Source organism: Heliconius melpomene, chromosome 21 (assembly GCF_056956725.1).
Source record: "Heliconius melpomene rosina isolate 202511_hmr_F chromosome 21, ASM5695672v1, whole genome shotgun sequence".
NCBI lineage: Eukaryota > Metazoa > Arthropoda > Insecta > Lepidoptera > Nymphalidae > Heliconius > Heliconius melpomene.
In genome coordinates this window covers 425,034-437,420 of record NC_140409.1, presented here as the reverse complement: position 1 = coordinate 437,420, position 12,387 = coordinate 425,034, and the positions used below count along the sequence as shown (strand labels likewise).

The following is a 12,387-nucleotide window of genomic DNA, read 5'->3' as shown; positions in this document are numbered from 1 at the left end:
GGAGACAAGTGGTAGAGCCTGGCATTAGTCAGCCTGGGTGTTCTGACGCTGAGTTGCGCCGCGCCATTATGATAGAAGTCGGAACGATGGTGAGCGCCCGGATAGAAGGCCTACAGAACCGGCTTCTGCCGGAGAGAAGCATGCGTCCCCCGCTGGCGGCGTCGAAGGAGACCGCCTCAACATCGGCGGGTATAGAGGCGACAGGGAACACTACTCTGGTAGCTCCCGCTAATCCTGCCTCGACAAGGGGCCAGAAGCCAGGAAAGCCTGGCAAGGGAAAGGGCAAGGGCAAAAAGACCCTGGTAGCTCCGGTGACAAACGCCTCGCAGCCACGTCCAATTCCACCTGCGCCAGCTGACCTGTCAGAAGGGTGGAATGTGGTTGCCAGGAAGGGAGGCAAAAAGAAGCCTGCTGCTATTGCTGCTCAGCGGCAATCCAAGAAGGGAACGGGGGCAAAAGCGCCAAAGACGCCAAAAATCCCGAAACTTAGACCGCCGCGGTCCGCTGTAGTGGCGCTAAAGCTTCAACCCAGCGCGGCTGACAGCAACTTGACCTACAGTCAGGTGCTCACCCAGCTGAAGGCCAAGGTTGACCTCGGAGAGCTGGACATCTCGGATATGAGATTCCGAGTAGCCTCAACTGGCGCGAGGCTACTGGAAATCCCGGGGCTCAACTCGGGTGACAAGGCGGATGCTCTTGCGCAAAAGTTGCGGGCAGTGCTGGACGAGAGTGAAGTCCAAGTCTCCAGGCCCACTAAATGCGCGGAGCTACGGGTTAGTGGGCTGGACGACTCGGTTACGTCGGAGGAGGTTGCCGCAGCTGTCAGCAGAGTCTGTGGTTGCGATGGCGGCGCCATCAAGGTCGGGGAGGTTCGGCGTGACCGTGGCAGTCTTGGCACTGCCTGGGTCCGCTGTCCGGTAGTGGCTGCCAAGAAGGTGAGCGGAGGTCGCCTTCTGGTGGGTTTCGTGTCAGCGAAAGTGACGCTGCTGCAGCAGCGGGTGCTGTGTTGTTTCCGCTGCCACGAAACGGGGCATGTAGCGGCAAAATGTGTGGGTGTGGACAGGAGCTCACAATGTTTTAGGTGTGGGCGTCCCGGGCACAAGCAAGCCACGTGCTCGGATGCTCCACACTGCCCGGCGTGCGAGGATGCGCAGAGACCTGCAGACCACTTGGCCGGCAGCGCAGCATGCGCAAAGATCTGTGCGCAATCGAAGCGCAGCAAAGGCGGAAGAGGGAAGGCGACGTCGAGCCAAGCCCAACCTGAAGCCCAATCTAGGGCCGCGGTGGAGCAGCCTATGCTCGTTTAACAATGGCCGAACGAGTTCTGCAGGCGAATATCAACCACTGTGCCAGAGCCCAAGACTTATTGGTCCAAAGCTTGGCGCAGTGGTCGATACATGTGGCGGTTGTTTCGGAGCCTTACAGCGTTCCCGACAGAGACAACTGGGTAGCCGACAACACCGGGGTGGTGGCTGTGATCACCCAGGTCGCCGCGGGCTCCCCGCCTTTCTCACGAGTAGAGAGGGGTGCGGGATGCGTCGCCGCACTTGTCGGCAACCTCGTTGTCGTAGAGGTCTACTTTTCCCCCAATCGAACTCTTGCGGAGTTTGAAGAGTTCCTCATACGATTGGGGGAAATGGTAGAGCGATTTCGTCCGGCGGAGGTGTTGGTGGCCGGCGATCTCAACGCGAAGTCCAGCGTGTGGGGCTCCGCAACGACGGATGTGCGTGGTGTGACGCTGTCCGAGTGGGTGATTGCCACCGGTTTGTCAGTACTCAACCGGGGGACGACAAACACGTGCGTGCGAAGGCTGGGCGGATCCGTCGTGGACGTTTCGTTCGCGAGCCCGGCCCTAGCGAGTCGTGTTCGGGGTTGGCGAGTGCTGGATGATGTGGAGACTCTCTCGGATCACCTTTACATCTCTTACGAGATCTCCACACATTCGGCGGTGCAACCAACCCCCAGTCCAACCTCGCGAGAGTGCGGACCGCGGTGGCAATTGGGTCGCCTCGACAGGCAATTGTTGGAGGAGGCCGCGATAGTGGAGTCCTGGCTGCCCCAGAGCTTGGCGTCTGCAGAAGACGCCGCATCCTGGGCGCAGGGGGCGCTGACGCGTATTTGTGACGCGTCAATGCCCCGTTCCGGGCGCCGCCCTCAACGGCGGCAGGTGTACTGGTGGTCGTGGGAGATCGCGCAACTGCGTACCATCTGCGTTGCGGCGAGACGCCAGTACAGCCACTATCGCAGGCGGGTACAGAAGGTGCAGGAGGAGGAAGACCGACTCTACCAATTGTATGTCGAGGCGAGAACGCGGTTGCAGGAGGAGATCGGTCGTGTGAAAGGCGAGTCACACGACCAGATGCTCGCGGGAATAGACCAAGACCCGTTTGGCATGCCTTACCGTATGGTACTTGGCAAGCTACGGGCTTGGGCTCCGCCACTGACGCAGACACTCCGACCGGACATTCTCCGAGGGGTTCTGTCGTCACTGTTCCCGCAGCGGGCCAATTTTACACCACCAACTATGGCCCGCCCTGCACCGCAAGAGGAGGAGGACAGCGTCGCACCACAGGTGGAGGAGGAGGAGCTGGAGGAAGCAGTTCGCCGATCTCGCGGCAAGAGCACCGCACCCGGCCTTGATGGCGTTCCCGGGAGGGCGTTAACTCTGGCCCTTAACATCCTTGGGTCCAGAGTGAGAGGACTATTCTCTGCCTGTCTGGCTCAAGCCATAATTCCACAGCGGTGGAAGACAGGCAGGCTAGTCCTCCTTAAGAAGGAGGGTCGCCCGGCGGACTCGGCCTCGGCCTACAGGCCAATTGTGCTCTTGAGCGAGATCGCCAAACTCTTCGAGCGGGTTGTGACGAGGAGGTTGCAGCGTCACTTGGAGCGGACAGGTCCGGACCTCTCGGACCTCCAGTATGGCTTCCGCAGGGGGCGCTCGACGGTGGATGCCATACTGAGGGTGAAGTCCCATGCGCAGGATGCGGTGGCCCTGGGCGATGGAGTCTTGGCGGTGTCTTTAGACATCGCCAATGCCTTTAACTCCCTGCCCTGGCCCTGCATTGAGGAGGCACTCATCTATCACCGAGTGCCTCCATACCTGCGCCGCGTCATCGGGGCTTACCTGTCCGGGAGGTCCGTGACGTTTCCGGCTCCTGGAGGAGGATGGGAGGCGTACGAAGTGTCGTGCGGTGTTCCACAGGGCTCGGTTCTCGGGCCACTCCTGTGGAACATCGGGTACGACTGGGTGTTGAGAGGCGACACCCTACGAGGAGTTGGAGTCCTCTGCTACGCCGATGACACGCTGGTCTTGGCGCAGCAGAGGACTTATCGCGAGGCTGCGGTGCTCGCGACGGCCGGAGTGGCCGACGTCGTCGGCCGAATTAGAAGGTTGGGCTTGGAGATTGCCCTGAACAAGTCCGAGGCGTTATACTTCCATGCTCCTCGAAAGGGCCCACCGGCAGATGCCCACATCGTCGTCGGTGGCGTCCGAATCGACGTCAAGAGGAGTATGAAGTACCTCGGACTTGTTCTAGACGGTCGGTGGAGTTTCCGGGGCCACTTTACATCCTTGGCCCCGAAACTGTTGAAGACAGCGGCGGCATTGGCGCGCCTTTTGCCCAACGTCGATGGGCCGAGCGCCTCTAGCCGTCGGCTGTACACCGGAGTGGTCCGATCGATGGCGCTCTATGGCGCTCCCGTATGGGCGGACGCCCTGGATCGGCACAACATCACTCTGCTGCGACGTGCGCAGAGGGTGATGGCCATCCGGGCGATACGGGGGTACCGGACCATCTCCGGTGAGGTGGCGTGCGTGCTGGCTGGAGTCATGCCGTGGGATCTGGATGCTCTGTCTCTGGCGTCGGTCTATTGCCGGCGTCGAGGCCTAGTGTCCGGGGAACCGGCAAGTCAGGCACGCACGGAGGAGGCGCGGGAAACCGCGGTAAGAATGTGGGGATCCCGGCTGGCGACACCATCTGCCGGCCGGTTGACGATCGAGGCGGTTCGTCCAGTTTTCCGAAAGTGGTTAGCGCGGCGTCACGGCGTCCTAACCTTCCGCACCACACAGGTGCTCACGGGGCATGGTTGCTTCGGGGGTTACCTGTGTCGGATCGCTGGGAGGGAGCCCGACGCTCGCTGCCACCACTGTGGCGACTGCCTCGATGAGACGGCCCAGCACACGTTGGAGGTGTGCTCAGCCCGGGCGTCTCAACGTCGCGCTTTGCGCGACGTCATAGGGGACGACCTTTCCCTGCCGGCCGTGGTCAAGGCCATGGCTGGTAGCGAGACGTCGTGGGATGCGGTCTCATCCTTCTGCGAGGCAGTGGTGCTCGAGAAGGAGTCGGCGGAACGGGCGAGGGAGGCTTTTGCCGAAGTCGCCATCCGCCGTAAGAGACCGGGTCGCTGGAGGGCGGCTTACGATCGCCGCCTTCCGCCCTAATGTGCCAGAGGGCGGTCAGCTTGGGGAAGCTGGCCCCCTACCAACCTGGCCCGAGTAGGCGCGCGCAGGTTGCTCCCGCGCGCTACTCCGAGCAGGCCGTCGAGGGTGCCCACACACCCTTGACTCCGCGACGTGCCTAGCAGGCTCCCGCCGCCGCGTTTCGTGGACGATTCTAGTCCCCGCGTCTCGCGGCCAGTGGCGGTCGAGGAGGAGCACCGTGAGGTTTTAGTGGGTATGCGGACGGCCTACATCTGCCAAGTCCGCGAGTCCCACATAACCCGCTCGAGTCCCCACTCGGGCCGGTATCCGTAAAAGGATTTCCTCACGATAAAAAAAAAAAAAAAAAGGATAGTTTTGACTCACTCACTCACTCACTCACTCTAAATAAAAAAGTTTTTCCAAAACAAACATTTACATATAACAGCTTCACGTTGTACTCACGTAACAGGGTAAACAGAAGAAAGAAAGAAGGAACTTAAAAAGACACTCCGTTATCATTGAGTTGCAGAATTCAATACCAGAGCGAGGAAATGAAAATATTAAATATGTAATTTTCCCAAGTGGGAATCGAAGTCACTTACTTAGTGATATAAAGATTCATCTTTAACATTTTTATATGTCGTTGGAATTTATTTAAATAAAAAATGTGGAAAAATGTATGTATATGTCGGCTGGTGATAATTTATTTCAATATTAAGAATAAATTCAGAATTAGTTAATTAATTACAAAAGATGTTTTAAGGAGTAAAATTAGATATAACATTTAAGAAAAAGTTAATAAAATGCTGTAATTATTGAATTGATGGTTCTGTATTTGTCAGCTTCTGGTGGCGCCACTTTGGGCGCGTCACCGTTGTCAACGTCATTGTTACTTTATAAAATGCCGGCTCGGAGCACTACTCGTGCTCCACCGCTGGTTAACCTCGACTATTTTAATTATGAATGTTGTTAAGACCTATTCGTAATTATACTGGACTGGAGCAGTGAAAGGCGAGTGTTGATATATCGGAAAGGGATCTCTTAAGCCCACTCCTGGGGTCAGTTCCTTGTAATTTACTATGTTTCCAGTTATTATTTGGTTTATTTATTTGTTTTAGATTTACTTATTTATTTAATTAAGTATTTCGAGTAAAACCAAAGGCCAGGACATGGTCGGAGGTTCTACTCGTTTATTTTTAATATCTATTACGCCTTTTTATTTCCGACATCAGAAGCGGGATAGATCCAGCAGGTCCATCCTTTCACATCTTCTCAACAAACAAACGTGCCAAGGCATTCGGAGAAACTCTTGCTAATAGAAGAGATGAGAAACACTGTCTAAGCAACATCAGGCTAGTATGTAAGTTAATCATGAGTTCCTGAACCTGAACCTGAACCTGAACCTACACTTTAACCAACATGTGTGATTTAAATGTAAAGACAAAAAAAACGGCATTTTCAATTATTATAGTTATCGAGTTTAAAATTAATAATAATAATATAAAAATATATATGTATTTTTAATTTAATTATTTTTTCTGTATAAAACAAATTTTATATATTTTTTTATTTATATTATAAAATTATTAAAAAAATTTGGTATATTTTTTAAAATATGCATTCATTGCCATCTATTATCATAATATGGAAGTTATGAGTATCCGTTCGAGTATAAATTGGCAACTGCGATATTGCAAGCAGTTCAGCATCTTAATACAAGATGGCGCAATGGAGACAATAAGTTTATATTATACAATATAATTAAAGTTGACAGTTTTGAAACAGGTGTTTTATTCGACAATATCTTTAGCATATTAGGGGACATAAATAGTGTATATACATAATTTTTCTCTTATAATTTTAGTTTTCTAGTGAAAGTTATACAAGAATTTATGTGTTAAATATTTTTTCACTCACGTCTTAAATTATTATTGAAGTTATATGTATATGAATGAAGCATAAAGTTTAGTGTAGTTAGACCATTGTGTAAGTATGTTAAAATATTCTATAAGAAAAAAAAATCTTTTGAACAATCCTAAACCTACAAAAACAAAACTTCATATATGACACTTAATATTTTTTCTTACAATCTTACTGAAGACAACATAAAGGGTATGTACTACTAGTATAATAAGAAACATGTATTTTAAAGTTTAAAACCTAAAGCTAAACCTACACCAACACAAACATAAACACATACACCGACACCTACACCGATACCAACAGGTGACAAGTGACAGGTAACAGGTGACAGGTAGCAGGTGACAGGTGACAGCTGTCTGGTGACTGGTGACAGGTGACAGGTGACGGGTGACATCCGGTCCGGTTCTTTATTTATGGCGCTTCGAGCGTGCCAGTTGAGCACTATTCACTTCGCCAATGTCACGTTGTATGGAGAACACACAAAGGAGGTTGTACGGTAAAAAAGAGATTATATTACACGATAGGAGAATGCATGTCAAAAAGAGTCCAGTTAAAGTGTTGCCTTCACCTATAAAATAAAAAATCATAAAATAAATATATACATGAACATGAGTTAGTAGTAAATAGTATTTTACAAATATATTAATTTATAGTTTAATATTATAATATCTAATATATTTACATAAAAATTTACATAGAGGACTAAACACAAACATTAACAAACATTGAACACTAAGAGGACGGGGAACTTTATAAGGAAGAACATCATATAAGGGATGAATTAATTTAGGACAGGAAAAAAGTATGTGGGAAGGTGAACCGTCGTCCAGCCCACATTCACACAGTGAGTGGTCCCTGACCCTGATCTTGGCTAGGTGCACAGGCGTACAAGCATGCCCAAGGCGCAAACGACAAATAGTAGATAAAACCCTCCGTTCAGTAATTTTTTGAGAAAAAAACCAAGGTCGCCTTGGGATATTGGGTTGAATAGTGGCATAATACTTACCTTTCTGAGATTTTGACAATTCCCAGAATTTAGTCCATGACAAATCCAAATGAGCTTGTGCAAGAGACAGCAGATCCTGAGCCGAAATAGAAAAGTGATCTAAAGTACCACACTGGATGGCTAATTTAGCACAAGAGTCTGCAGATTCATTCCCACTGATTCCAGAATGCCCTGGAATCCATGCCAAAGTAACATCTAAACCCTTTAGATAACATGAGTATAGTTCTTCACGAATCCTTAAAATTATGGAAGATCTCAATCTACTATGAAACGGATTTCCCTTTATAGCCAATATGCAGCTTAATGAGTCAGTAAAGATAACAGTCTGTTTAAAATCGTGGGAGAGTGTGAACAGGATTGCTTCCAACAAAGCAACAGCCTCTCCTGTAAACACAGATGATTCGGGAGGACATTTAAATTGTAATGTAATTTTGAATTTTGGTATCCAGCAAGCTGCACCAACACAGCTTTCCTTTGAAAGCTTCGATGCATCTGTAAAGATGAGGACATGGTTTGGCCAATTTTCATTTACCTTGGATTGAAACATTGCGTTGGTGTCAACAGCTCCCTTGGATAGGCCAAGATTAGTGATAACAGAAGGATGGTGTACTAAAGCCCGATAAGGCGTACAAAATAAAGGATTAGATGGACTACTGGACAAGGGATGAGGAAGGGAAGTAAATTTAAGGAAGCTATTGAGCAAGTATGGGAGCGGTTTGCCGCGGGGGATGAGGTCCGCTAGCTCAGATAGCTTAGGCAATAAGGGATGGGAAGACAGCTGTAACATTTTGCCTACAAATCGGTCAGACAGGAATTGTCGGCGGATAGGAAGGGGAGGATCCACACACTCCACCTGCAGAGCATTGGTGGGGGAAGACTTCATTGCACCTAAAATAATCCGTATTTCTGAATTTGAATTTGAATCAATATGACTACGGATTATGGCATTGTACAGTAGTTTTTGAGTATAAGGGTGTGCACCCCACTACACACCAGATACAGCTCTTAAAGCATTAATGCCTTTTTCACACTTTCTAGTGAGATATTCAGCATGGGCAATTCCATTCAGTCTTTTATCAAAAACCATGCCTAAAAATTTAACATTTTCTGCAAAATTTATGTGTTGATTATCATAAAAAATTTCAAAGTTTGGTATAACTCTCCTTTTGGTAAAAACCACCGCTTGGCATTTTGCTACAGATAATGCCAGACCATGTAAAGAGAGCCACTGGTTAAGGTAGTGCAAAGCAGTATTTAATCGATAAGTTATGTCCTCCACAGAATTTGAGCTGTGATAAAGGACGATGTCATCAGCATACTGAAGGATATTACAAAAATTATTAACAGACAATTCGATGTCATGTGTGTAAATATTATACAACAGAGGACTGAGAGCTGAGCCCTGAGGAAGTCCTTTCCAGACATGTCTGGGAGAAGGGGATGTTTAACAAACACCGTCCTACTATTTAGCAAATTACATATGAAATGATTCAACCTCGGCGGGATGCTCAGCTGTTGCATTTTCTGCCTGAGCACCGGAGGAAGGACATTGTCATACGCAGAGGCAACATCTAGGAAAACACCCACCAAATACTCTCCTTTGGCAAAAGCTTTTCGAATGTCTGTAGTAAAAATGCTGAGACTATCTGTAGTACTTAACCCCTTTCTAAAGCCAAACTGAGAGGGAGCTAAGATATTTCTACTTTCCACTATCCATTCCAGTCGATTTTTTAAAAGCCGCTCAGTAATTTTTGATAATGTTGATGATAGGGCAATGGGTCTGTAAGAGTTAGGATCAGATGAACATTTTCCAGGTTTAAGGATAGGGACAATAATTTGGGATTTCCACGAGTTGGGGATATTGCCTGAATTAAATATATAATTAATTAAACTTAAAAAGACGAGTTTAGCTTTCTCACTAAGTCTAGTGATGAAAGAATAATAGACACCATCTTCTCCTGGACTAGTGTCTTTTAAATCCGCTAAGATGTTTTTGAGTTCTTCAAAGGAAAAGGAGGCATCCATTTCCTCTGAAGATTCAACCAGCGTGGATGTAAAGAGGTCTTGTGATGGAACAAAAGGAGGAGCTAATTTGTCTGCAAAATCATTAAGCCAAATAGAAGGATTATTGGAATTAGGACTGTCGACATTGTTAAGTGACCGGCGAAATCTCTTAACATTTGTCCAGACAAGGGAAGAAGAGGAGCGGGGACTAAGGGATTCACAAAAATTAACCCAACCAAGTTTTTTCTTCTTCCAAATCAAATTCCTAAATTGCGTATCGGTACGTAGATACTCATCGTAATTCTCCATTGTCATAGAGACTGCGTATGACACCTCGGCAGATATTCGCCGATCGACAGAGTCAGAGCATTCCTGATCCCACCAGGGATTGAAAAACATCTGATTCTGAATGGAGAGCTTTTTGGGAATATGAGAGTCTGCCGCAGCTAAAACGGCTGAGACAAACCGATCATAATAAACAATGACATTCTCATAATCAATAGATTCAGGAAAGTTGGACAACATACAATCCACCGAGTCAGCATACTCAATCCAGTTAGATTTTTTTAAATTAAATTTGAGAAGCGGATAAGGATTTGGTGTAGGTAGTGGTCTATTACTAAGAGATAAAAGAATTGGGAAGTGATCACTACCAAAGGTGGAAGGAAGAATGGACCAAGATAATTTGGGAGCAAGGGAAGGAGAAGATAAGGAGAGGTCAACGGCAGTCCTAGCATTCTGATTGGGATTAACCCTACGAGTCGGCGATCCATCATTGAGAATGCAAAGATTTACATCATCAATCACATCCACCAACGAAGGTGAAAGTCCATCACAGTAATAACACCCCCACAAAGTGTGATGAGTGTTAAAATCACCCAGGACCAACACAGGGCTAGGAAGCGAAGAGATGATAGATTTAAGCTCTAGGAAGATAGAAGAGGAAGGACGGGGGATATAGACAGATAGAAAGGAAATATCAAAGGCCCTCACAGCAACAGCATTAATCTGTTGACTGTGAGTTGGGAGAGGAATACGGGAATAAGGAGAGGAGTGCCGGATAAGGATAGCACTACCTCCATACCCATCATTCCTGTCCTCCCTTAAACAGGAGAAGCCTGGCACCCTAAAAGGAGAGCCAGGCAACAGCCATGTCTCCGAGAGGGCAACAATGATAGGCTCATGCAGTGAAACAATATTAAATAGTTCGTGCCTTTTAGGCCGAATACTTTTACTGTTCCATTGCAGGAATTTCAGTGGCGCCATTATTAAGGAACTTATTGCAAATTTTGGAAAGATTTAAGGCAACGTGGGACGGTAAAGAAAGTTCATCAAAGGTGGAAATTATGCTCACAAGAATATCTGTTAGGGCACCTAACAGATCATTTTTAGATGCTGTTGAGTTGTCAAGACTTTGATTGAGAGCACAACCATTAGGAAGGGAGGAGGAATTATTACCAATTATGGACTGGTGAGCTTGTCTATCAAATCCCTTTGCAAGAGGAGCGCGGGGACGTGGGGTTTGGAAAATGGTCTTACGGTAGGACTTACTAAGTGGTACAGGAGCAAGCTGGTGAGGGATAGGCGTTGAGGAAACATGAGGGGAAAACATAACCTTAGCAATATCTGCATAGGATTGTTTAACAGGAGGGAAACGGGAGGATGCTTCTATGTAAGAAATGCACTCTTGGGACATTGCAATTTTGATGGACTGCTGCCTTGCAAACTCAGGACAGTCCTTGTCTGTTGAATAATGCTTGCTAGCACAATATAAGCAGTATGAATTTTCTTTGGTTGCGTCACATGTATCTCCAGTATGATCCTGGGAACACCTGTAGCACCTGGGCTTTGATCGGCACTGTGATTTAATGTGGCCAAAACGACAGCAATTCAGACATTGTATTGTTGGGAATTTGTATGGTTCTACAGGAAGCGAGGAATGATAGGAAAAGACCCTATCAGGCAACTCTTGTCCACGGAAAGTGACCACAACCGACTGAGTCGGAATCCATGTAGTCACCCCCTCTCTAACATTCTTCCTGTTCAGCCTCCTTGCTTTCATCACTAGTCCACTTCCAGAGGGAAACACCAATGATTCGACAAGCTCGTCTAACGAAAAGTCTACGGGAACATCTCTTATTATGCCCATTCGAGTTATATTAAATGTTGGAATAATGGCGACATATTTACACAAACTCAATACTGGGTTAGTTAAAAATAAATTCGCTGCAGTAGCCGTTGAGAATTGAACACTAATTTTATTGCGTCCAATGTTCTTAACACCATCCTTAGTAATATCAGAAACTTTATTCCTATGTAGGAACTGGCCAAATTTTATTGCTTTAATAGCGGTACCCGCAGCGGGGTCTGGAGTTTCCCTCGACACATAAACAATGAAAGGGCCTTTATCGGATTCTAGATAGGATTTTGGGCTCTCGGATAAGGAAGGATGTACATACAAATTCTGGATTGAGGGTGTAGCGGTATCGGGATTTATTATTGTTTTTTTAATGAGACCATCACTGTTAGCTGGTGAGTCTCCACTTTGTCTCTTTCTAGACGACAACTGTGAGTCCATACTACCTCCAGGATCAGGGGGATCAGGAGGTCGAACCGGCTCCATTGCCAATAAAAATAACCTAACCTACTTTATAATACAATTACGCTACATACAAAACAACACAAACACTTACTACAACCAACCACCTTGCTAAGATAAATTCTTTTATAACTTTCAACTTCTTGAACGACAAAAAAGGGGGATATCAGCACTAAAATAACAAAACTCTCACTAACACGTGTGTCAACCAAAACAAACGTCAGCGAACCTCCGAATCACAGATACCTCCCATCAGATAGTACAACGTGACATTGGACTATAGTTATGATGTAAATTATTATTATTTTAATATTTTCATGTATATATAGAGACATAGGTCACCGCTCTCTGCTTTTCTCCTCGAAAACATTTATTTTTATAAATGCTGCATTTTATCCAAATGTTATAAGCCAATGCGAATATAAACGAAAATCA

At 47.1% G+C, this 12,387-nt stretch overlaps 1 protein-coding gene across 4 annotated transcripts; it reads right to left on the bottom strand.

The window, feature by feature from the left end:
* Positions 1-6,748: 6,748 nt before the first annotated feature.
* On the bottom strand, positions 6,749-12,165 carry LOC146526728 (uncharacterized). Of its 4 annotated transcripts, none has more exons than XR_014879306.1 (2): positions 12,047-12,165; positions 6,749-6,911 (listed from the first exon to the last, which is right to left on the bottom strand). XR_014879306.1 is itself a non-coding variant. In XM_085206463.1 (2 exons), the coding sequence occupies exons 1-2, from the start codon at positions 8,230-8,232 to the stop codon at positions 6,751-6,753; spliced, it is 1,368 nt and encodes a 455-aa protein (XP_085062589.1). In that variant the 5' UTR covers positions 8,233-8,246; the 3' UTR covers positions 6,749-6,750. The 4 variants fall into 4 exon arrangements, 3 of the variants coding, with proteins under 3 accessions (XP_085062589.1, XP_085062590.1, XP_085062591.1); XM_085206463.1 differs by lacking the exon at positions 12,047-12,165 and adding an exon at positions 7,026-8,246; XM_085206464.1 differs by lacking the exon at positions 12,047-12,165 and adding an exon at positions 7,058-8,246.
* Between the last annotated feature and the right edge of the window lie 222 nt (positions 12,166-12,387).

What these genes read in the sequence shown, in the direction of transcription:
- LOC146526728 (XM_085206463.1), bottom strand. Translation starts at nt 8,232, where the DNA reads ATGAAGTCTTCCCCCACCAATGCTCTGCAGGTGGAGTGTGTGGATCCT. An exon ending in TCCTCTATGTAAATTTTTAT is followed by an intron (nt 6,912 to 7,025) that starts GTAAATATATTA and finishes TTTATTTTATAG; the next exon opens with GTGAAGGCAACACTTTAACT.